Below are 25,797 nucleotides of genomic sequence, written 5' to 3'. Positions count from 1 at the left end.
ATATCTGTAAGATTATGACAATACCTCTTTCATTCTTAATACTGGTAATTTGTGTTCTCTTTCTCTTCTTGATCATTCTAGTTAGATACTGGGAAATTTTGTTAATTTTCTCAGTCAACTTTTGGCTGTGTTAATTTCTGTTTTCTCCATTTCCTCATTTTTTGCTCTTAAATATTGTTTCTTTCCTATATGCTTGGTCTTTTCTAGTTTTTTTTTTTTTTTAAAGATTTATTTGACAGAGAACACAAGCAGGGGGAGTGGGAGAGGGAGAAGCAGGCTTCCCATGGAGCAGGGAGCCCGATGTGGGGCTCGATCCCAGGACCCTGAGATCATGACCTGAGCCAAAGGCAGCCGCTTAACGACTGAGCCACCCAGGCGCCCGGTCTTTTTCTAGTTTCTTAAAGTGAAATCTAAGTCATTAACTTTAGGGTCTTTTCTTATCTATTTTCATTTTATTTTTTTTTCATCATTGTAATCCAAGTGTACTCTTTAATCCCCACCCCCTATTTCCCCCCCCACCTCCCCTCTGGTATCCATCAGTTTGTTCTCTATAGCTAAGAGTCCGTTTCTTGGTTTGTCTCTTTTTTTTCCCTTTGCTTGTTTGTTTTGTTTCTTAAATTTCCCAAAGGAGTGAAATCATATGGTATTTGTCTTTCTCTTACTTACTTAGCATTATACTCTCTAGCTCCATCCATGTTGTTGCAAATGGCGAGATTTCATTTTTTTATGGCTGAATGATATTCCATTGTATATATGTACAATATCTTTATCCATTCATCAATCAACGGATACTTGGGCTGCTTCCATAATTTGGCTGTTGTAGATAATGCTGCTATAAATGTAGGGGTACATGCATCCCTTTCAATTAGTGCTTTTGTATTCTTGGGTAAATACCCATTGTGATTGCTGGATCATGGGGTAGCTCTATTTTTAACTTTCTGAGGACCCTCCATACTGTTTTCCACAGTGGCTGCACAAGTTTGCATTCTCACCAACAGTGCACGAGGGATCCTTTTCCTTCACATCCTCACCAACATTTGCTTCTTGTGTTTTGATTTTAGCCATTCTGACAGGTGTGAGGTAATGCCTCATTGTAGGTTTGATTTGCATTTCCCTGATGATGTGTGATGTTGAACATCTTCTCATGTACTCTGGCCATCTCTATGTCGTCATTGAAGAAATGTCTTCTGCCCATTTTTAAATTGCAGTATTTGTTTTCTTGGGTATTGAGTTGTATCATATTTATCAGACATATCTGATAAAGGGATACTAACCCTTTATCAGATATGTCACTTGCAAGTATCTTCACCCATTCTGTAGGTGGCCTTTTAGTTTTATTATTTCCTTTGCTGAGCAGAAACTTTTTATTTTAATGTAGTTTATTTTTGTTTTTATTTCCCTTGCCTCAGGGGAGAGATCTAGAAAAATATTTCTATGGATGATGTCAAAGATTACTGCATGTGCTCTCTTCAAGGATTTTTATGGTTTCAGGTCTCACATTAACTGACTGAGACACCCATGCACCCCAAGTGTTTCTTTAATTGAGGTATAATTGATATACAACATAATTCCATACTTGTTTATACTGTAAAATACTCACTACAATAAGTCAATATCCTCTACCACACATACAAAATTTTTTTTCTTGTGGTAAGATTCCAAACATAAGTGAGATCATATACTTGTCTTTCTCTGTTTTCACTTAGCATAATGCCCTGTTATCACAAATGGCAAGATTTCATATTTCTTTTAAGGTTGAATAATATTCCATTCTATATAGATACCATGTCTTCTTTATCCATTCATCCATTAATGGACACAGGTTATTTCCATATCTTGGCTAATGTAAATAATGCTGCAGGGAACCTGGGGTTGCATAAATCTTTTCAAGTTAGTGTGTCGTTTTCTTCAAATACTCTGCAGTCAAGTGGCTGGACCATATGATGTTTCTAATTTTTTGAGTAAGCTCCACAGTGTTTTCTAGCGGATGCACCAATATACATTCTCACCAACAGTGTACAAGGGCTCCTTTTTCTCAACATCCATGCCAACGCTTGTTACCATCTTTTTGTTAACAGCCATTCTGACAGGTGTGAGGTAATACGTCATTGGGTTTTGGCACTTTGCATCCCATTCTGAGGATCCAAGTTTGTATCTGGTATCCTTTCCTTTCAGCTTCAAGAACCTCCTTTAGCATTTCTTCTATTGCATGTTTACTGGTGATGAATTCTGTTAGCTTTTCCTTATTTGACAATGTGCTTATTTTCCCTTCATTTTGGAAGGATATTTTCATTGGATACAGAATTCCAGGTTGACAGGTTTGTCCTAAAGACAAATTAAAGATGTTGTTCCAGTGTCTTCTGGCCTTTGTAGTTTCTTTTTTTTCCTTAAAAAAATTTTTTTAAAAATTCAAGTATAATTAACATACAGCATTATATTTGTTTCAGGTGCAATTTGGTGATTCAATAATTCTGTACATTACTCAGTGCTCATCATGAGCAGTATACTCTTAATCCCCTTTACCTTATTTCAACCTCCTCCCACCTCCCCTCTGATAACCATATTTGTTCGCCATATTAAAGTGTCTTTGTTTTGCTTTTTAAATTTCACGAAGGAAATTATATGGTATTTGTCTTTCTCTGACTTATTTAGCTTAGCATTATACTCTCTAGCTCCATCTATGTTGTTGCAAATGGCAAGATTTTATTCTTTTTTAAGGTTGAGTAATATTCCATTATATATATATATATATACACTACTTCTTGATCCATGCATCTATTGATGGACACTTGAGTTGCTTCCATATTTTGGTTATTGTAAATAATGCTGCAATAAACTGAAAGGTGCATGTATCTTTTCAAATTAGTGTTTTCCTATTCTTTGGGTAAATACCCAGTAGTGGAACTGCTGGGTCATGTGGTAATTCTGTTTTTCATTTTTTGAGGAACCCCCATATTGTTTTCCACAATGGCTGCACCAGTTTGCATTCCCAACAACAGTGCAAGAGGGTTCTTTTTTCTCCACATCCTTACCAACACTTGTTGTCATGTTCTTTAGCCATTCTGACAGGTGTGAGGTGGTATTCTCACTGTAGTTTTGATTTGCATTTCCCTGATGATGAGTCATGTTGAGAATCTTTTCATGTGTTTGTGGGTTGTCTGTAGGTCTTCCTTGGAGAAATGTTCATTCATGTCTTCTGCCCATTTTTAAATTGGATTTTTTTTTTGGTGTTGAACTGTACAAGTTCTTTATATATTTTGGATATAACCCTTTATGGGAGGTCATTTGCAATACAGTCTCCCATTCCATAGGTTGCCTTTTATTGTTTCCTTTGCTGGGCAGAAGCTTTTAATTTTGATGTAGTCCCAATAGTATATTTTGCTTTTGTTTCATAGGAGACATATCTAGAAAAATGTTGTTATAGCTGATGTCAGAGAAATTACTGCCTGTACTCTCTTCTAGGATTTTTATGGCTTTAACTCTCACATTTTGGTCTTTAATCCATTTTTTTTTTAAGATTTTATTTATTTGACAGAGAGAGACATAGCAAGAGAGGGAACACAAGCAGGGGGAGTGGGACAGGGAGAAGCAGGCTTCCCGCGGAGCAGGGAGCCCGATGCGGGGATCGATCCCAGGACCCTGAGACCATGACCTGAGCTGAAGGCAGATGCCCAACGACTGAGCCACCCAGGTGCCCCTTTTTGGAGATTATTTTTGTGTATAGTTTAAGAAATGGTCCCATTTCATTCTGTTGCATGTAGCTGTCCTGTTTTCCCAGCACCAATTATTGAAGAGACTGTCTTTTTCCCATTGCATATTCTTGCCTCCTTTGTTGAAGATTAATTGACCATATAGTTGTGGGTTTATTTCTGGGCTCTCTATTCTATTCTATTGATCTATGTTCTATTTTTGTCCCAGTACTATACTGTTTTGGTAACTGTAGCTTTGTAGTGTATCTTGAAATCTGGGATTGTGATATCTCCCAGTTCTTTCCTTCTTTTTCAAAACTGCTTTAGCTATTCAGGGTATTTTGTGGTTCCATACAAATTGTAGGCTTATTTGTTCTAGTTCTGTGAGAGATGCTATTGGTATTTTGATAGGGGTTGCATTAAGTCTGTAGATTGCTTTGGGTAGTATGGACATTTTAACAATATTCTCTAAACCCATGAGCATGGAATATCTTTCCATTTGTATTATCTTCAATTTCTTTCATAGTGTTCTATAGCTTTCGGAATACAGGTTTCTCATCTCCTTGGTTAAGTTTGTTCCTAGGTATTTTATTATTTTTGGTGCAACTGTAAATGGGATTTTCTTAATTTCTCTTTCTGCTACTTCATTATTAGTATACAGAATTGCAATGGATTTCTGTACATTGATTATATATGCAGTGACCTTACTGAATTCATTTATCAGGTCTAGTTTTTTGGTGGAGTCTTTTTTTTTTTTAAAGATTTTATTTACTTATTTGAGAAAGAGACAGATATAGGAGACAGAGCACGAGTGGGGAGGAGAAGGGGAAGCAGGTTCCCCGCTGAGCAGGGAGCCTGACGTGGGTCTTGATCCCAGGACCCTGGCATCATAACCTGAGCCACCCAGGCACCCCCTTGGTGGAGTCTTTAGGATTTTCTATATATTGTATCATGTCATCTGCAAATAGTCAAAGTTTTACTTCTTTCTTACCAATTTGGATGCCTTTTATTTCTTTTTCTTGTCTGTTTGCTGTGGCTAAGACTTTTGGTACTATGTTGAATTAAAGTGGCTATTAGAGTGGACATCCTTGTCTTGTTCCTGATCTTAGGGGGGAAGCTCTTAGTTTTTCACCACTAAATATGAAGTTAGCTGTATGGCTTTATTTATTTGAGAGAGACAGCACAAGTGGGAGGGGCAGAGGAAGAGGGAGAGAGACTCTCATCGACTTTGCACTCAATGCAGAGCCCCAAAGTGGGGCTTGATCTCATCACCCTGAGATCATGACCTAAGCCGAAACCAAGAGTTGGACGCTTTACCAACTGCACCACCCGGGCACCCCTGCTTTGGGTTTTTCATCTATGGCCTTTACTATGTTGAAGTTTGTCCCCTCTAAACCTACTCTGTTGAAGGTTTTTTTAAATCATGAATGGATGTTGTACTTTATCAAATGCTTTTTCTACATCTATTGAAATGATCATATGGTTTTTCCTTTCTCTTGTTGATGTGATATATCACATTGATTGATTTGCAAATATTGAACCACCCTTGCATCCCAGGAATAAATCCTACTTGATGGTGGTGAATAAATTTTTTAATATATTACTGGATTTCATTTGCTAATATTTTGTTGAGGGTTTTTGAATCTATATTCAGTTCATTAAGATATTGGTCTGTAGTTCTCTTTTTGTAGTGTCTTATCTAGGTTTGGTATCAGGGTAGTGCTGGCCCCATAGAATGAATTGCTTTCCTTCCTCTTCTATTTTTTGGAATAGTTTGGGAAGAATAGGTATTCACTCTTCTTGAAATGTTTGGTAGAATTCACCTGTGAAGCCCTTTGGACCTGGACTTCTGTTTGTTCAGAATTCAATTCAATTTAATTGCTGGTAATAGGGGTTTGTTCAAATTTTCTATTTTTCCTCGTTCAGTTTTGGGAGGTTATGTGTGTCTAGGAACTTATTTTTTTCTAGACTGTCCAATTTGTTGGCATGTAATTTTTCATAATATTCTCATAATGCTTTGTATTTCTGTGGCGTTGGTTGTGATTTCTCTGATTTTGACTCCTCTCTCTTTTTTTAAATTTTATTATGTTAATCACCATACATTATATCATTAGTTTTTTGGTTTTTTTTTAGATTTTATTTATTTATTTGCGAGAGAGAGAATGAGAGACAGCACGAGAGGGAGGAGGGTCAGAGGGAGAAGCAGACTCCCCGCTGAGCAGGGAGCCCGATGCGGGACTCGATCCCGGGACTCCAGGATCATGACCTGAGCCGAAGGCAGTCGCTTAACTGACTGAGCCACCCAGGTGCCCTATGTCATTAGTTTTTGATGTAGTGTTCCATGATTCATTGTTTGTGTATAACACCCAGTGCTCCATTCAGTACGTGCCCTCTTTAATACCCATCACCAGGCTAGCCCATCCCCCCACCCGCCTCCCCTCTAGAACCCTCAGTTTGTTTCTCAGAGTCCATAGTCTCTCATGGTTCGTCTCCCCCTCCAATTTCCTCCCCCTTCATTTTTCCCTTCCTGCTATCTTCTTCTTCTTCTTTTTTTTTTTAAACATATAATGTATTATTTGTTTCAGAGGTACGGGTCTGAGATTCAACAGTCTTATACAATTCACAGCGCTCACCATAGCACATACCCTCCCCAGTGTCTATCACCCAGCCACCCCATCCCTCCCACCCCCCACCACTCCAGCACCCTCAGTTTGTTTCCTGAGATTAAGAATTCCTCATATCAGTGAGATCATATGATACATGTCTTTCTCTGATTGACTTATTTCGCTCAGCATAATACCCTCCAGTTCCATCCACGTCATTGAAACTGGACCATTTCCTTATACCACACACAAAAATAGACTCAAAATGGTTGAAAGACCTAAATGTGAGACAGGAGTCCATCAAAATCCTAAAGGAGAACACAGGCAGCAACCTCTTTGACCTCAGCCGCAGCAACTTCTTCCTAGAAACCTCTCTTTTTTTTAAGATTTATTTATTTGAGAGAGAGAATGAGTGGGTGGGGGAGGGACAGAGGGAGAAGCAGACTCCCCACTGAGCAGGGAGCCTGATGTGGGGCTTGATCCCAGGACCCTGAGATCATGACCCGAGCCCAAGGCAACCACTCAACCAACTGAGCCAACTAGGCGCCCCCCTCTCTCTTTTTTTAATGAGTCTGGCTAAAGGCTTATCAATTTTGTTGATCTTTTCAAAGAACCAGCGCCAGGTTTCATTGATTGTTTTATTGGTGTTTGTTTCTATTTTGTTTCTGCTCTAATCTTTACTATTTCCTTCTTTCTGCTGGTTATGGGTTTTGTTTTTTCTTCTTTTTCTTGATCCTTTAGGTGTAAGGTTAGATTGAGATTTTTCTTGGTTCTTGAGGTAGGCCTGTATTGCTATAAACTTCCCTCCTAGAACAGCTTTTGGTGCATCCCAAAGAGTTTGGACCATTGTGTTTTCATTTTCATTTGTCTCCATGTATTTTTTTTATTTCCTCTTTGATTTCTTGGTTGACCCATTTATTGTTTACTAGCACATTATTTAACCTCCATGTATTTGCGTTCTTTTCCAGATTTTCTCCTGTGGTTGATTTCTAGTGTCATAGCTTTGTGGGTTGGAAAAAGACGCATGGTATCACTCCAAATTTTGGGGGTTTTTTTGCCTAATATGTGATCTATTATGGAGAATGTTCCATGTACACTTGAAAAGAATATATATTCTGTTTTAGGGTGGAATGTTCTGGATATATCTGTTAGATCCATCTGGTCTAATGTGTCATTCATAGCCATTGTTTTCTTGTTGATTTTCTGTTTGATCTATCCATTGGTGTAAGTGCATGTTAAAGTCTCCTACTATTATTGTATTACTATTGATTACTTCCTTTACATTTGTTATTAGCTGCTTTATGTGTTCCCATGTTTGGTGCACAAATATTTACAACTGTTACGCTTTGTTGGATTGTTCCCTTTATGACTATGTACCTATCCTTCTTTGTTTCTTGTTATAATCTTTTGTTTTAAAGTCTATTTTGTCTTACACAAGTATTACTACCCTGGCTTTCTTTTCACACCTATTTGTATGATAAATGCTTTTTCATCCCTTTACTCTCAGTCTGCATATCTTTAGGTCTGAAATGAGTCTGTTATGTAGGCAGCCTATAGATGGGTCTTAATTTTTTATCTAATCCATCACCCTATGTCTTCTCATTGTTTAGTCCATTTACATTCAAAGTAATTATTGACAGGTAAGTATTCACTGCCATTTTGTTACTTGTTTTATGTTTGTTTTGTAGTTCTTCTCTGTTCTTTTCTTCCCTTGCTCTCTTCTCTCACGATTAATTGGCTTTCTTTGATAAGATACTTGGATTCTTCGTCTTTATTTTTGCCTATTACCACTTTTTGATTTGTGGTTACCATTAGGTTATATATAACACCTTATGCATATAGCAGTCTATATTAAGTTAATGGTCACTTAAATTTGAACCCTTTCTGAAAGCACTAAATTTTGGGGTGCCTGGGTGGTTCAGTTGGTTGAGCAACTGCCTTCGGCTCAGGTCATGATCCCAGAGTCCTGGGATCGAGCCCTGCACCGAGCTCTCTGCTTGGCAGGAAGCCTGCTTCTCCCTCTCCCACTCCCCCTGCTTGTGTTCCCTCTCTCAATCTCTTTGTCAATTAAATAAATAAGTAAAATCTTAAAAAAAAAAGCTTTAAAAGCACTAAATTTTTATTCCTCTCTTCCCCACATTTTAGGTAGATGGTATCATACTTTTTACATCCTTTCATTTTGTGAATCCATTGATGGATTTTTTTTTTAAAGGTTTTATTTATTTATTCATGAGAGAGAGAGAGAGAGAAGCAGAGGCAGAGGGAGAAGCAGGCTCCCCACCTAGCAGGGAGCCCGATGCGGGACTTGATCCCAGGACCCTGGGATCGTGACCTGAGCCGAAGGCAGACGCTTAACCACCTGAGCCACCCAGGCGCCCCTTGATGGATTTTTTTTATAGATATACTTAATATTACTGCTTTTTTGCTTCCTACTTTTCTTAATCCTGCTTATGGTCCTTCCTTCCCACTCAAAGAATCCCCTTTCACATTTCTTGTATAACTGCTTTAGTGGTGATGAATTCTTTTGTGGATCTGCAAAAGTCTTTCTCTCTCCTATTCTGAATAATAGCCTTGCCAGATATTGTTGGTTGTAGGGTTTTTCCCCTTTCAGCACTGTGAATATATCATGCCACACTCTTCTGGCCTACCAAGTTTCTGCTGAAAGCTCAGCTGGTAGTCTTATGGGGTTTCCCTTTTATGTAACTATTTTCTTTTGCTGTTTTAAAAATGCTCTGGGGTGCCTGAGTGGCTCAGTCATTAAGCATCTGCCTTCGGCTCAGCTCATGATCCCAGCGTCCTGGGATCAAGCCCCGCATGGGGTTCCCTGCTCCGCGGGAAGCCTGCTTCTCCCTCTCCCACTCCCCCTGCTTGTGTTCCCTCTCTTGCTGTGTCTCTCACAAATAACATCTTTTTAAAAAAAAAAAATGCTCTGAAGATCACTACTTTTTGCCATTTTAATTACTATGGGCCTTGGTGTGGGAATCTCTTGGTTGATTTTGCTGGGGCCTCTCTGTGCCTCCTGGATCTGGATTTCTGTTTCCTTCCCCAGATTCAGGAAGTTTTCTGCTTTTTCTTCAAATTTTCTGCCCCCTTTTCTTTCTCTTCCTTTTCTGGGGTCCCTATAATGTTATTATGCTTGATGGTGTCACTGAGTTCCCTCATTCTATTCTGTTCCCTTTTTTCTCATATTCAGCTCGATTGCTTTCCGTTACTCTGTCCTCCAGGTCACTGATCTGTTCTTCTCCTTCCTCTGTTTATTCCCTTTAGTGTATTTTTAATTTTAGTTATTGAGTTCTTTATCTCTGACTGGTTATGTTTTCTATCTCTTTGTTGAGGGTGTCACTGAGGTCTTCCACTCTTTTCGCAAGTCCAGTTAGCATCTTTCTTACCATTATTTTAAATTCTTCATCAAGCATATTATCTCTGTTCCACTTAGATCTCTTGTTGTGATTCTGTCCTGTTCTTTCATTTGGGACCTGCTCCTCTGTCTCCTCATTTTGGCTCTGTGTTTGGAAATTCAGCTATGTCTGCTGCTCTTGAAAGCAGTGGCCTTAAGAAGGCGAGGTCCTGTAGTGCCCTGCGGTGCAGTGTCCCTTGTTCACCAGAACCTGGCGCTTCAGGGGTGTCTCGTATGCGTGTTGCTGTGCCGTGTTCGCCTCCAGTCGAAATGGCTCTCTGTGCCTACTGTGGGTAGGGTTTGGTCCCTGTGCTGTTAGCGGGTCTGTCTGGGGCTTGAGTTGGGTCAGACCAGACTACTACTGGGGCCACAGTTGAACTAGTATGTGTGGGTTTCTTCCCCTCTCCCTGCAGCAGGAGTCACTTTGGGGTGGTGCCGCCCAGGCGCCCTGAAGTCCACTGATTTTTCAAGTTCCAGGTTATAAGCCCCACTGATTAGAAGTTAAACCTCTCTGTTTTTCAAAGCCAAATGTTATGGGAATTTGTCTTCCTGGTGTGGGGTCTGCTCCTTTCCCCTCTCTGCGCCTGTCCCTCCCTACCATGGGCAGCCCTGCAGGTCCGTTTGGCTCCTTCATGGTGTCTATGCCCTTCCTACCCTCTTGGATGCGGCATGTATGTACATGCTTTCAATAAATTTGCAAAACTTCTAGCCATTGCATTTTCTAGTTTTTTTTCCTGTCCCACAAGAATTTTTTATACCCAGAGACAATATGAAGGGCAGACAACAGTGTAAAATGCTGTTAGGAGAAAATTCTTAACCCAGGATTCTATAGCCAGTGAAGATACTCTGCAAGAAAGAAGGCAAATACATTTTCAGATAAGGTAAAACTAATCGAATTCATTCCTGGTAAACCTGTAATGCAAGAAGTGCTCTTCAAAGACAGAATTTCACTTAGAACTCTATTTCCTAGTGTTAAGCCCCTTGCCTCTAATGGTTGTATTGTGTTTCTCTCTGTTAAGGAACTTAAGAGGCTGCATCTCACCTGAGAAAAATATTCTTCTGAGATGCGTCCGGCCCACTCAATGCACTGCTCCAGGGGTCGGCAGGGATTGGACACATCTGCACATTTAATCAGCATTCGTTTAATCAGAGTCCGGTTCTCTGGAGTCCTGAGCATAGTGTTTATGGCTTCTTCATCTCTATTCACTTCCTAAAACATGAGAGAACACAATCAAAGTGGGTTCCCTGGTACTAAGCCCTGTCTTACAGGTGTGGCCCCCACTGGACATACAGTAAGGCACTGACCAGGATCTACAAGTAAGCGTTTCACGGACCAGTGAGGAGTATAATCCGAGCACTGAGCTCAGCCCCTCACTTGACAAAAAGGAAAACCAAGGTCCAGTGAGATTCCGGCAGGACAGAGGGTAGCACTCGAGATTGTCGTTGTGCCCCTCCCCTCTTCTTGGTTCTTTTCTTCCCACTCCAGATATTTCTCACAGTTGCTTTTTCTTTGTTCTATTGCTACTGCTCTCCCTTGGGACATGAGCAGTATCTTTTTTATACCTACTAAAAAAAAAAAGTGTGAACTGTAAGCATAAAAGGTTTCTCTTCTCTTTCACCAAAAGGAAACTTGTGGTGCACCAGGCTCCCCGCTTTGCACAACCCAACCCCTAACCCAGTCCCATGATAGGTATGATCTTGAGAATTAGCTGTCAGCGTACCCAGATTTGTCACATACAGTGATACTTAACAGTCATTCTCTTTTGATCTTCACTCACAAAGATCTATGGTAGGCACGGGAAGCAGTATTATGTACTATTGTATTTTATACATGAGGACACTGGGACTCAGAGAGGTGAAAAGACTTGTCCAGAGCTACCTGGCTGAGCCAGGATAAGAACTTCAGGTCTACCTTTAGTTGTGGGCTCTGTCTCTTCATAGTACCACATACTGTCTGGTTTAAAGGAGCGTCACTGGTATGGATTCTCAACCTGTGGTATAACGGACCTGGTGGTTAAGCGCTCTGAAGCAAATTCACGTTGGAAGAGGGAGTACCAGGACAAAGAGCATGGTCAGAGACCGCAACAAGCTAGTCTCCTTATGCTTTCCAAAAAAGTCAATCATGCGGTTCCACTGAGTACTCACAATGATCTAAAACGGCCTGACGGTCCCATCTCAATGAGGACAGATATGCCATTAAGATGGGCATATGCCCATCCAGAGCCCAGGCTGCCTATTCTCCTGGAGAGTGCCACAGTGGACATGACCAAGGCTGCCTTGATAGGTCTCCTTGCCCCAAGTTTCCTACCACCAACCAGCTTTGTGTTGACTCTTCTCTCTTCAGCTGTGTGACTACGGTTCAGTCCTGCTAGCTGTAAACTTTAACTTTCACATTACTTTGTCCCTCCTCTGCTCACCAGATTGATTTCCAGTCTCAGAAGTAACCCCAAGTACTAACAGCTGAGAGATGTGACTTTCAAGTTGAACAGAATCAACCCCAAGTACTAGCAGATGAGCGATGGTACAGAATCCTCAGCTTGAGTCTGGGACCTGCCCCAGACTTGATGGAAGAAACCAAGACTGTGGCATGGAGTTGGCCAGGAGCAGTGGCCTGGTTGACATCCAAAACGTTAGTGTGGGTGCTTCCACACTGGAAGTCCTTGGAAAGGAAGTGAAGTCAGAAGCAGGTTGACAAACTGAGAGAACAGGGTGGGTGAAGGAAGCAGAGTTCTCAGTGGGTTTCAAATCAGGTTAAAGAGGAACAAGTGTAAAGGCGGTAATAAGCTAGAAAGCCAGGGACAAAGGCCAGGGCCAGATGAGTTGCGGGAGTCAAGTGGGGTCAGAATTCAAGGAATGGTAATCCTAGCCTCATAGGATAAACCATCGCTGTGCCTAGTAAAGACTCTCAGGATGGTGACAGGAGCAGGGGGTAGGGGCGAAGGCTGTGGAAAAGACTGTGAGCTGGTGCCAAGATGTTCAGTGTATGTGGGGTAGGGCCTCAGAGGAAGAGGGTACATGAAAATATGTGCTGTAGGTGCTGATCTCATGCTGAATCTAGTATAACAGGTGCCATTTATTCAGTGCCTACCTTGTCCCATGCCCACCAGTCCTATGCCTTCAGCTTTATTCTGCCCATTCTACAGACAAGGAACTGGGGAAGCACAACTGGGATGGAACTCAGATCCATCTGCTGCCTTAGCTGTGGTCTCCTGCCTGGCCAGAGGTTTAATGTCCTTGCCAGGCAGTCATTGTGGACTCCAGGCCTCAAATCCAGAAATGATGTCCAACAATAATGTCATCCTTGGGACCAAAATACAGGGTCCTTCTCAACCCCCCACCCTCCTGTGACAGAGACCAGCATTGCTGCCACAGCATGTGCACAGTGGGGAGTAGGTGGGGGAGACCTCAAGGGCTCCAACTGACCCCAGGATGCCCAAGAAGAGGGGGAGGGAAGAGTGTGAGAATGCACAGGAATGGTCCACCCAACCTGAAGTTAGTTGCAGAGTTTCCACATCTACTTTTGGAGGTCTTAATTTTTTCCTGACAGGTTCGTATACTTTAAATAACTTTCCAACCAATGGAAATTAAATCCAAGGAACTACTGGGAAGTCTTCCACAGCTCATCACATCTTACCCTCTGTTTCCCCGCAAGACACAGGGATAAGGGCCCCAAACAGAGGCTCTCCTTACAGTCGGTCTTCCTTACCCCATTTACTTCGAGTGCTGCCAGGGGCTTGTTGATGCTGTTGACAAATTTGTTGACGTGCTCGAAGTGCTTTGTCATTTCTGTGGCTAAGACCATGTCGATAATAGCCTGGCGCAGCGTCCGATAGTCATTCCTGTTTCAGACGACAAATGAGAGGGTGCTATAGAGGACTCATCCAGACCAGACAGGTACTCCTGGAAACCGTCTCTTCTCTAGGATAGCACCCACTGTGGTAAAATTCTAATGTGACAGGAAGTCACAAGAAACACTTTAAAACAAGATCATTAGCAAGGGGAACCTGAGCAGAGGCTAAAATCGGGAAGCTTGTGGGCACGACTTTACAGGTGCAATGTTCATCGTTCTGTAGCATAAAGCACACAGCTCATAGAATAAGAGAACATAGCAGGGGTGAACAAAGGCAGAGATCTGTGGTTATGAAGAATGTACCCCCTACAGAGGAACCCTGAGATTCAACAATTTCAGTGCCCAGAAACTTAGAGGGTAGCTTCCGACAGCTGAGAAGCTCACAGGGAATACTTGTGTACCTCTTCCTCCAGTCCTTGTTTTTATTCAATCATTTTGTGACATTTCTCTCTGTCCAACCCCTTCTCCAGTCACCCCATTGCTTTCCCTGGACACGACCCAGGTTACCAGGGTCTTGTGTATTTTTCCAGAGCTAACTGATGTCTATACCAGCAACTATGAATAAAACCTACTGAAATTCCAGAACATGGCAAAAGGAAGTTTTCCAAATTAATGTCTTCCACCTGATATTTATGAAGTCCCTCTCATGGACCAGGCACCATGCTAGACACTGAGGATACGGTGATGAACAAAGGGCAGTGGCTACTTACAGAACTTAAGAATCAAATCAGGCATTAGCCAAGTAATGAAAAATGATGATGTAAATATGTGACAAGTGCTGTGAAGGAACCTGGCACTGAGGGGTCAGGGGAGGCTTCCTCAAAGTAACATTTGAACACTGACACTGCCGAGAAGCGTGCTGGGCCCAGGAGGGCAGAGTGGAGTGTTTGGAGCAGAGCTGGAAGATGACAGCTTCTCTGAGTCTCGAGAAGCTCAGATGTCAGCATTACACTTTGCCACCTCGAAATGCCAAGACATAAAAGAGCTGAACCTTGAAAGCATCGTGCTAAGAGGAAGGAGCCAGTCACAAAAGACCATTAGGGGTGCTCCCATTTATTAGGAAATGTGCAGAACTGGCAGATCTATGGGGACAGAAGACGCACCCACGGGTGCCTATGGCTGGGGGGATTCTAGCAGGGACCGGGAAGTGACTGCCAACGAGTCTGAGGTGCTTTGTGGGGGAGGATGGAAATGTTCTCAAGTTCACTGCGGTGATGACCGCACCGCTCTGAATAGCCTGACAACCACCGTACACTTGAAATGAGAGAATTCTCAAGTCCATGAATCGTATCTCAAAGTTGTTAGAGGGACCAGCATGCTCCCCTACTCAGTGCTCTCACCTCTCCATGTTCTTGAAGATATTGCATTTGTCATCTCGGGTGGTCAGCTGGAAAGCCAGGGCCGCATGGTGGCTCTCCAGCACAGCAGTGTCATTATACAAGATGGCCAGCTCACTTCCAGCATTGCACAGGAACGAGTTGGTTCGCCCAGGGTGGTCCACGTCGTGGACGGTGGCTGCAATAAGTGCAGCGACCTCATCGACCGGATCTAAAGTTTGCTGCAAATGAGAGAGCTTGTAAAAACGGGGGCTTGGCCCTGAAAGCAGGGAAGCCTTCTATAGAGTTTCCTTGCTGCCCTATTACTTTGAGGGAAAAATATCCCAGATTTCAGAGAAAAGCATAGTGTTGAGCAAATCCAGTTTCCCTACATCCGCTGAAAAACAGTTGCATGTTTGTGCTTGTTAACGAGAGAACATTATCTGATTCCCGGTCTCACACAAGTTAAGGACTTACCCAAATACGAGGTGTCCTCAACAGACAGGAGTCACCTCCTCAGCCAGTCTGGCTCTAGACCCATCACAAAAAGTCTGAGATACTGACTTGGACCAACGTAAACCAGTATTATTGAGAAATAATTTAAAATGTGCATCATTTACGTTAACAGGGTTGGTCTAGTGTTTCCCTCCCTTTTACGATCTTTGTCAGGCTGATGTCAGGGTTTTGTGAGTTTGGTAAAATAATCTGGAAGTTCTCCATCATTTTCAAGTCTCTGAAAAGGTTTATGTAACTTGGAAAAATCCCTCAAGGGGCTGAAGAACTCACTGATGATCTGAGTCAGGAGCCAGATTATGAAGAATTTTGTCGACAGGTTAAGAACTACTTCCGCGGTACTGACTTCTTGGTTTCCTACTTCTAGTATGTGACATAAAACATTTCACCTTAAGGCTTTTAAGTTAGTACAGAAGTGTCTGGCACCTTCTTCCTTCTGCATTTCTTGATTAGTTTGGCTAGAATTTAATTTTCTTGGTTATTTCAAAGAACCATTTTGGATTATCATTTGGTCTTCTCATTCTATAGGTCTTAATATATTGATTTCTCATTGTGTTGATTTCTTAAAATTATTTAAAATGCTCTGCCCACCTGCCATGGCCCTGTAGGGCTGTCCCCAGGTGCCAGGACACCAGGCAATGACACAGCGCTGTCTCCCCCCTCAAGAAGCCCTGTTCTTAGATACAAAACCCATGGTTGGATCCTTCTGCTCTTGAGTTCTGAAACTGAAATGGTGATGCCACGGAACTCCCTGGACCCTCTGAGCCATTTTATGATGGATGTTGATGGAAAGAACACAAATACTTTGGCAGATCTGTGCAAGTCTAGTTGCTGCTTTGAAAATTTCCCTAATGAAGTCATTTACAACGTGAAAAGCTTTCTTAGGAACTTGGTTTGGGGGTGGGCAGTGAGTTACATTCCTCAACTGGAACCTTTCTTCTGTGAAGCGCTCCGTACTATAACCTCTTTTCATCCCCCTTTCCTGCTGCCTCAAAGCTAGATGTCAAGCTGCCAGGCAGCGCCCAGGGGGGCTCTGAGCCAGGTGTGACTGGCCACCAGTAGGGCCAGTGGCCCCTGCACTGAGTCAGCAGAGGACAGACCTGCTGTGCAAATGCAGTCATCTCAGGAGCAGGCCCACGTGGACGGGACACACAGAAAAGGGGCATCGAAGTCCATACCGGGGGCGGGGGGGGGGTAGTCCAGGCAAGTCTCCCTGGAGGAACAAAGGCTGGTATGGATCCCTGAAGGACAGGTGGGGACACAGGGAAGCCAGCAGCAGCAAAGGCAACAGCAGACCAAGGGCAGGGGTGCCAGAAACCTCAGTGGTTTAGCACGGCCCACGGGGCCTGTGTGTCGGGAGCTGTGAATCACCCTACTGCGGAGTTTAAGTCCGGTAGGAGGTGGGAAGCCGCTCCTGAGAACAGCATGGTCAGATGTGCTGTTTCAGAAAGCTTGTGCTGGCGGCAGTGTGGGGGAGTTCCACGGGGGGCTGGATGGGGGGGCAGGAGTGCTCAAGTGGTACCAGGGAGAGGAGAAAGCAGGGCCCTCACTAGGACGGCTCAAGGGCATCATGAGGTGGAGATAATCCTGAGGACACTGGGGGCCCCGGTAGGCAAGGTCCCAGGACCTACTGGATGACACGGGCTTGGGGAGAGGAGAGAACAGAAAATGCTTCCAGGTTTCTGACCTGGGTGTCCTCTTGGCTGGTGGAACTCCGGCCTCGGGGCCAGCAACCCCAGGCGGGAGCAGAGCTGGCCAAGGATCAACTTGGCCTCAACCCCTGCTGACACTGAGGGATGGGGTGAGTATAGGGGCACCTCATTCAGACTTAGGTGCTCTGCAACAGTTAGGGCTGTTCTTCTGGGGTCTCACTCTAAGCCTACAGACAAGTTGCAGTCAACTGTTCTGGCTGGTTTTCTCCGTGGGGACCAATCCGCTCCTTACACTCCCACAGAAGGGCGGGGCTCACGTCATGAATTGACCTATCGAATCCGCAGAGCCACAGCTCAGCCTCCTGCCCAATCCCCCATGCGGCCGCACCCTCCGCGGGGCCAGGTGGCCCACAGGTGGGGACCCCTGAGCAGTGGCCCTGCAGAGCACCTCGGTGGAGGCGGAGGCCGCAGCCCATCCCACCACTCCTGCCCGCTAAGCATGGTGCACACACGCAGCTCACCTTTATCCTCTCTTTGCAGAGAAAGTAGGCAGTGGCGTGAAGCACGTCGGCAGAGTGTGTCGAGTTGTGGTAGGGGTTAGAAGAGTGGTAACTGGCTTCAATGATCTGTAACCACGATCTCAGCGTCGGCTCGGAGCAGTTCAAGAATTCACAGATTCCGAAGCGAGCAAACATTTTGAGACCAAGATAAATCAAAGGCCTACAGAGAAAAACATGCACAGCCTTAAAACAAAGAAACAGGCCCAGTGTTGGGAGCCCTGAATAGGTTCAGACCCAACCGGCAAAGCGGAGCCAGCCTTCAGAGAGCGTGTGGGCAGCGAGGGAGCCCGCCCGAACAGTGCCGGGTGGCCCTTTCTCCCGGTAGCCACCACCCAGTGCCGGCTCTCTGTCCGTGTTCTCCACGGGCTGGGGTGAGGTGTGCTTGCCACCCTCTTCCTCATTCAGACTTCTACTTGCACCAGTAGATTCCTCAAAATCAATGTAATGCCAGGCTTGAACCCTTGCCTCACCTTTGCACTCGCTGGACCTATGTTATTGGCCAGATGTCCGGTCTAGAAGCAAGTAAGAGTTTCTGAAGGTGGCATTATCAGCCAGACACCGTCACCTGTCATGTAACGGTCTCAGTAATCTGGAGGTGGGTGCCGGAGCATGAGGCCGTTTCCCCTGAGAAGGTGACCAACAGGCCACCAAGTCAGGCCCTTCCTTGAGAAGTTACCTTGATCCGGCATCTGGCCTTCAGCTTGGAGAGTCAAGAGACAGCCGTGCTGAGGCAGCATCCAGAGGCCATCTGGCCCACAGGGCTCGGACTGACCTGCCCTGGCCTGCCTCCCATGAATGCAGCGTCACTAACCTAGAAGCCAGGTGTTCGAAGGTTCATGTGCTTTCGGAGGATCCTTTCTACTGTCCTTGCCCACGTGGGGTACATGGAAACAGAAGACACTAGAAGGCTGACTCCTGGTGAGCATGCCTGAAGGGCAGGGCTGTCTTGGGGACAGACCGGAAGGAGGTGTGAAGAGTTAGTTATCCCACAGGCCAACAGAGCACACCTCTCCCGCAGCTCTGGGCCTGGCCACCACCTGACAGGGCAGCCTTCTCTGTGTGCCAAGTCAACTACACCCCTGTGGCCAACTGTTCTTTTCCAGAGAGGCACAAATCAGAAGGTAAAAATCCCAATCCCACCCTCACTCTGTGAGCACACCCAGATCAGGATGACCAGAGTTTTGGGTGGCTCTAGGCCTGTCACCAGCACAGCAACTGAGATCTGGGGACAGCTCTTAGCAAATGTGTCTGTTTGTGTATTTCTAATTTTTAGTTCTATCCTCTGAGTAGGACTCTGTGCCGCTGTCTCAACATATTACCACATACAGAAGAAACTAATATCCGTATTTTATAGGAGAAACCGGAGCCACCCGGAGAAGGTGAGTCACTTGCTCAACTTCCCACTTGCCCTGAGTCTGCTGTCTCTGCAGGAGTGGCGACCTGGCCGCCCTCCCTGACCCCTCATAGGCCCAGGCCGTCAGGGGCACCTGCTGCCCAGCTCCTCTTCCCAGAGCCTCCCTCCCTGACCAGGCACGGGCTCTGGAAGAACCACACTCCTTGGATGGCTTTTTCCACAGAGGCCCTCAGAGCTAAGCTGTGTGTCTGCCAGGCTGCACGTGGACTCACCTTTTATGTGTGGCAGCCTCCAGTTCAAATATATTAAAGTCCCAGTACTCTTCGTTTTCCATGGCCCGAGCTATCCGTGGGGGGACGTCGTGAAGGGAGATGGGGGCGTTTATACTGCTGGGCATCTGCTGAAGATCTGCAAAGGGATGTGGTTTAGAGAACAAAGTTAATAGGCTTTATAGTATTTACTGCTTCGGGGGACAGCTACTTTGTGCAGTTTTTAGGACATACCAAGAAACTTGTTACTGATGAGAAAAATTAACTGAAAACTTGACTGGAAAATCTGTTTTCATCATTTCAGTGTCACTATAATATTAACAGTGCTCCAAAAAACTAAAAAGTTCAAACTTACTTTTTGTTGAAAGAACATACTCATTCCCGGATAATCTTCGCAAACCATCCTGATAAAAATCAAGGAAACAAGAAAAAGAGAAGTCATAACTATTCTTTACTTCTGGAAAACGGTGGGACAGTTGGTCCCCGAGGAGAGCTGAGGGCAGCCTCTCCACCAAGGCCCCCAGAGTGCCCCTGTGGGCAACCACTGGACTCAGTTACCTGGCGCAGAGGACACAGATTGATGCCAGGAAAACTGGCTAAGCTCAGGGGCCGTACCAGCGAGGTGAGCTTGCTTGAGGCCCCAGAGACCAGCATTGCTGGGGTCCTCAGCGCTGCTTCGGTGTCTCAGGGACAACTGGCTTCTCCCCTCAAGCCTCCCCCACCATTTTCTTGCCACCCTCCTTGCCACGATGGACATCAGCTGGGGAAAGTGGATTCTTCCTGACCTTGCACATACACCCTGAGCCCTCTTGCTGCCTCTCAGGGTGAGAGCCCTCCCAGACCACTGCACGAGCCCCTAGCAGCCCCTCCCTCCCACCTTTCTTCTCTTCTCCCCTCACCCCTGACATGATCCCACTCCACCCCCCATCATCTTCACCCCTCACCTACGAGCTGGAGGTGCCTGTGCTTCAAATAGGCAAGATCATGGTTTGACATTACCATCCCTGGGAACCACTCTACCCTGCAGATTACTGCCTAAAACCTTGTTTTTAAGAAACCAAGTGAACTTCAGAGAGCAGGCACTGGGAGGAGAGGGGAGTTTTTGTTGGTTTTTTTTTTTTGGTGCTGGTGAGGTGAATTTTACTTCTGACCAAGACAAGAAGTGACGGACAGTGATAGAATGATTTGTTTCCCACAAAGTTGTTCTTCCCCTGTGAGACCACTCTGCTACGTGGGCTGGAAGCCTCCAGGACCCCTGAGAGCCCATGGTCCGAAGCCACCAAATCTGTGCAGGATGTTCTGGAAGGAAACCGTGCCCCATCCCCTGGTGCCTCTTTAAACATATGTAGTCTTTCTGGTTCGTCACCTGGTATGAAACATTTCATATATATACTTTTTTCTGCCCTAGTTTTCAAAATCTTTAAAATAATTAAGTTTTGCTTAAATTCCTCATAGGATCCCTAAGCAAAAATGGAGAGCCCAGCCCAGCAGACTGTCTAGAATATGCTCTTCCCTTCTCTGCTTTGAGCTGAGGTCTCCCTGGGCAGCAGGCAACAGGGGGGTGACGGCTCTGGCCAGAAAGCGTGGAGCCGGGGTGATGGCAGGGTGCAGGCCAGCCCATAAACAAATAACCTCTGGGAAAACAGACAAGAACAGAAGACTCTAGCCAGCAGCCTGGTCAAATGTACTTACAGACATTAAGCCCCCAACAAGGTCATTGGCATGAGGATCATCATCCTTAGCACCAAACTGTGGTGAATATAATTCAGTGGTTCTTAGAATTTCCAGCACACGGTCTAAGGCTTCTGTCACAGCCATGGGGCTGCTTTCCTGGGCAGCACTGATAATGTTGATTACCTACAACATGGAAAGAAGACGTGAGTTTCATAACCTTACAAACAGTGGGAGAGCGATCCAGAGGGGCAGGCTGGCCACAGTGCTCCAGGCTAACTTAAGACTAGCCTCAGTGTTCAAGTCCCACACCCTCTCTCTTTAGAGAGGGCCACTCCCTACAACTAGGAGAGCATTATCGTCGTTGCAGGCCTGTTTCCTCTCACTAGAAACACTCAACCCCGAGAGCCAGGGCCTTCTGTGCGGGCTTGGTGGAGACCGTCCACAAACTGCTCCACCTTGGTGATGGGCGCCTCGATCGTCATGGAATGTATCCGGGCCATGGAGGAGTGTCGCCTCTGGCTGCCAACTGTGGGGAGACCACATGACGCAGAGATCAGAGTATGTACGGCCCCAGGCACCTGTTGACAGCTGAGGGCTCCGGGCCCTCCCTGGCTCCCCCCACCTCCCCCAGGGCCTCCGTGGGCCCAGCTGCACGATGAAGGGGCAGGACCGGAACTGCATGTCCACAACGGCTGCCACCCCATCCCAACAAGCCTGGGGTTTGGGCAGAACCAACTGTGCTTCCTTCAGTCCTAGGCACTAGGATGCACGTGCCCCCCCAGACTGGACTTCTGATGTCACAGGCCAGAGAAAAAACAGAGGAAACAATCTAGCAAGTCAAGGCCAAACAGTTAGCCTCTTTCTGCGTTTATAACAATAAGGCTTTTAATATTCAGCTTGCCGCTATCTAGGAGCAAAAATGTTCTGGAAGACAATGCCACACAGGCTCTTTGTCTTATATATGTCAGGAGCAATAAACACAATTCCCCCTTAACCGAAATACATGAGTTTTTGTTTAAATTTCTCAAGGCAGCTTTTGGTGCTCTCCACAGTGATGCTTAATCTACACCAATGAGGGAAACCCCTCACATGAGACAGGAGGCAACTCTTGGGCTCTGTCTGGTTTGTTCATGTTCTGGTGCTCCTGTCAAGATACGGTTCCTCTGGGGTAAAGTGAAGGCCGGGCAGTGTCCAGGCAGGAAAAAAACATACACATAGAGTTCTGTGTGTCTCCCTGAAAGCCCCACTGTCAGGCCAACTGCTGTTTACCACAGACTGTTCCACAGCCTGATACATCAGCCTTGGTTCACCAAACTGAGGTCTAAGGAGAAGCACGGGGCAAGATGAACCAACTCAGGGGCTCTTAGGTACTTTAAATTTTGGGGACCCACAACACTCCTTACATCTGATTTTGGTGACCAGCATATGGTTGCCAACTTTCCATTCTACCCAATGAGGTCATTAAACCAAAAATAAAATCCACTGTTTTATCACTAATCATAAGAGGACCTGTTCTCATTTAAAAAATGTCATGAAAGTGACATATGCTTATAAAAAATGAAACCACTATAAATAAAGTAAGAAGAAGAACTACAGGGCATAAAGGCTGCCCTGTGTGCAGAAAGTCCAAAGGAATTTATAAATACTATTCTGACAACCAACGAGCAAGTTTATCAAGGTTACCGGGTACAAGGTCAGCTCTAGTTCTATAAACTAGCAACAAACAATTAGAAATTGAAATACAAAACACTATTATGAAAGCACCAAACCCACCAATATTTAGGAATATATGTAAGAAAAGATGTGTAGGATTTACACACTGAAAATGCAAAACGCTGCTGAGAGAAAACAAAAGCCACCTGAAGGGAGACACAGAAGGCATCCATGGTTTGAAAGATTCAGTATCATTGAGATTTCCATTTCCCCTAAACCCATCTATAGATTCAAGACACCCCCAGATGCAAGCCCAGGAGGTGGCGTGTGTGTGTGCGTGTGTGTGAGTGAGCTAACAAGCTGATGCTAACTGCTGTATGGAAACACAGAGGACCTAGAATGGCGAAGACAATCGTGAAGAACAACTTTACGTTACGAGATAAGAAGGCTTACTGGAGAGGATGTGGCAATCAATAGTGGTATTGGTGCACGTGCAGACCGACAGAACAAGGAAAACCGAAGAGTCCAGAAAATGACCATATATTTATAGTCACCTGATTACAGTAATGGTGCTGCTGCAAAAAAAATGTTTTTTTCAATATGGTGGTGGGCCAACTGGACTTCCACGTGGGGGGAAAATTCATCCTTAATCCCTATCCTCACCAGATATAAAAATTAATTTGAAATGAATCACAGACCTAAGGTGAAAGATAAAATAAAGCTTCTCCAAGAAAACACAGGTGAATATCTTGACCTTGGGCGAGAGAAAGATTTCTTGAACAGGACACAAAAAAGCACCAGCTTATAATAGAAAACACTGATAAAATGAGCTTTATTAAAATTAAGAACTCCTGTTCACATTAAAGACCATCAAGAGAGTGAAAAGCAAACCAGAGACTAACAAAATATATTTGTGATGCATGTAATCCAACAGGATCCATATCTAGAATATATAAAGAATTCCTACAAACCAGTGAGATAAACAGCCCGATTATAAAAACAGGCAAGATATCTGAACAGCACTTCAAAAGAGAACGTCCAAATGGTCCGTAAGCAGATGAAAGGGGTACTCCACTTCATTCGTCATCAGGAAAATTAAAATTAAAACCATATCCACCAGGATGGCTGAAATTTGAAATGCCGAGATACCCAAGTGTGGGAGGTTGCAAAGCAACGGGACTACTCACACATCAGCAGTGGGCAGGAACGTGGGACAACACCTTGTGGACAGACGTCTGCAGCTGCCCAGAGGCCAGCAATTCCACTTCTAGGTAGGACAGGAACGCATAAGAACATTCATGCAGCCTTACTCTTACCAGCCCCAAAGTGGGAAGAGAACACAGATGCCCATGAATGAGAGAATGGATCAAGGGCAGCACATCCCTCCTGCAGGGGACTGCACGCAGTAGAAAGGACGAACTCCTGGCACGTCTAACCACACAGAGGGATCTCAAGAACACTGAGGGAAAGAAGTCAGACGCCGGGCGTGCAGGCCGTATGGTTCCATGTCCTCGAAGCACAAGAAGAGGCCAGACAGCCTTACAGGGCTGGAAATCTAGGGGCTGCCTCGATGTGGTACCAGGTGTGTGTGTGTGTGTGCGTGCGTGCGTGGTTTCTGTATCTGCTTTGGATGGTGGTTACCCGAGCTCATGGAACTGTCCAAACTCACAGAACCGAACACTTAATACCTGAATTTCACTGTGGGTAAATTAAACTCAGTTAAAAATAGTGATAAAAAACCAGAGACATGCAGAGCCTCAGTGGCTGCGCGGTTGGGCGGCCCACTCTTGATTTCGGCTCAGGTCATGATCTGAGGGTCCTGGGATAGAGCCCTGAGTCGGGCTCTGCGCTCAGCCGAGGAATCGGCTTGTGGATTCTCCCTCTCCTTCTCCCTCTGCCACCCCCCACTCCAGCTCCCTCCCTCTCTAATAATCTTTTAAAAAAATAAAAATAAAACCCCCAAATATTAAAGAAAAACGTTTACCTCTTAAAAATACAGAAATGGACCAAGTCAGCCTAAGGACAAATATTAGTAAGAGCATGGGAGGAAGACCGTTGTGGGGAAGGGTGACCCTGTCCCTGCCCCCTCTGCCCGAGGACCATGGGGGTGCATGGGCATAGCCCTCCGTGCGCAGCATAACTGTCCCCATTTCACGGTGACGAAAGGGAAGCACAGAAGTCTACCGCCAAGGTTGCACACGAAGTAGATGACCTTGGGACTGGAATCAAGGTCACTCTGAGGCCAAAGCCCATGCTCTGGCCTGTGACACCACACCGCTCCCCTCGCAGCAGGGTGGGGTCTGTGCAGGATCTCCAGTGTCTTCTGAGCCTCACAACAAACCTGAGGGCACCGGATCTCCGTTGTCTCATCTGAGTTGCCAGTGCCCTGGAAAGTTGTGGCTTTTTATCTAGTACCAACCAACTCCTTATGCTTCCCCATTCATCTCTGGGTCAAAGAAAGCACACAGCTAGCAGTGCTATTTGCCTCCATACGGTATTAGTAATGTTCATCACATTTTAAATACTACTAGATCATTCAGGCCACATATCTACGTAATCTTAAAAATTATTTTCCAATTAAAACTTAGTATTTGCTTAGTAAGAGTCTTTCACGTGCCCACATGCAGCTCACCTCCCCACCAAAAGGTTAAGTTTCCATGGCAAACTGCAACACACAATGGAATATATGAACAATTTCCAAATGCATTATGTATTACCCATACAATTACAGCAGATAAACTGACATCCTCTGCTGTTAACAGTTTAGAAAATCAACTATAGGATGGATAGTAAAATGTATGTGTTTTTCTTTATTCCCTAACTCCATCAAAAGGCTGAGAATGGAGCCCACTGGCAGGAGTCGGAGGAGGGGGAAATGGACACAGGTTGCTAGAGGGTCCCCTCCCCGGTCTTGAACTGGAGGGGGGCAGTGACCCGGAGAGGAGACTGGGGACGGATGTCAGGTATTCACGTGTCCAACATTTTCTCCTCGTCTTTGTCACCTACCTTCGCTTGTTCGAGAAGCAAGAGTTCTGACATCTAGTGAGCTTTTCCTTCTGTCTTTATGTTTGCCTGACTGATGATCTGTGGAAACAATTAAACTATAAATCACCTCTTCAAAAGGATTTTAACAACGTATTAGGAAAATTACAGATCTAAAATTTTTAAATAACAAAATTTATGATTTAGAACACCAATTAAGAAGACACAAAAATCAACAGAGTGCCCAGAGATGATGACTTTGTTTGACCAATGAGGTTTTAAGTG

At 44.9% G+C, this 25,797-nt stretch overlaps 1 protein-coding gene across 2 annotated transcripts in view; it reads right to left on the bottom strand.

The window, feature by feature from the left end:
• The window catches only part of PDE8A (phosphodiesterase 8A), a 169,603-nt gene that overhangs the window by 11,123 nt on the left and 132,683 nt on the right, over positions 1-25,797 (bottom strand). For both annotated transcript variants that reach the window (XM_021680680.1, XM_044918176.1), the window contains 9 exons: positions 25,537-25,614; positions 21,333-21,403; positions 20,896-21,060; positions 19,559-19,607; positions 19,207-19,342; positions 17,542-17,740; positions 14,880-15,097; positions 13,396-13,528; positions 10,732-10,899 (listed from right to left, as the gene is read on the bottom strand). In XM_021680680.1, the coding sequence (XP_021536355.1) occupies positions 10,732-10,899; positions 13,396-13,528; positions 14,880-15,097; positions 17,542-17,740; positions 19,207-19,342; positions 19,559-19,607; positions 20,896-21,060; positions 21,333-21,403; positions 25,537-25,614 (1,217 nt within the window). The remainder of the gene's footprint in view (positions 1-10,731; positions 10,900-13,395; positions 13,529-14,879; positions 15,098-17,541; positions 17,741-19,206; positions 19,343-19,558; positions 19,608-20,895; positions 21,061-21,332; positions 21,404-25,536; positions 25,615-25,797) is intronic.

Source organism: Neomonachus schauinslandi, chromosome 9 (genome assembly GCF_002201575.2).
Source record: "Neomonachus schauinslandi chromosome 9, ASM220157v2, whole genome shotgun sequence".
NCBI lineage: Eukaryota > Metazoa > Chordata > Mammalia > Carnivora > Phocidae > Neomonachus > Neomonachus schauinslandi.
The sequence above is the reverse complement of the archived record's forward strand: the minus strand, read 5'-3'. Positions and strand labels throughout refer to the sequence as shown.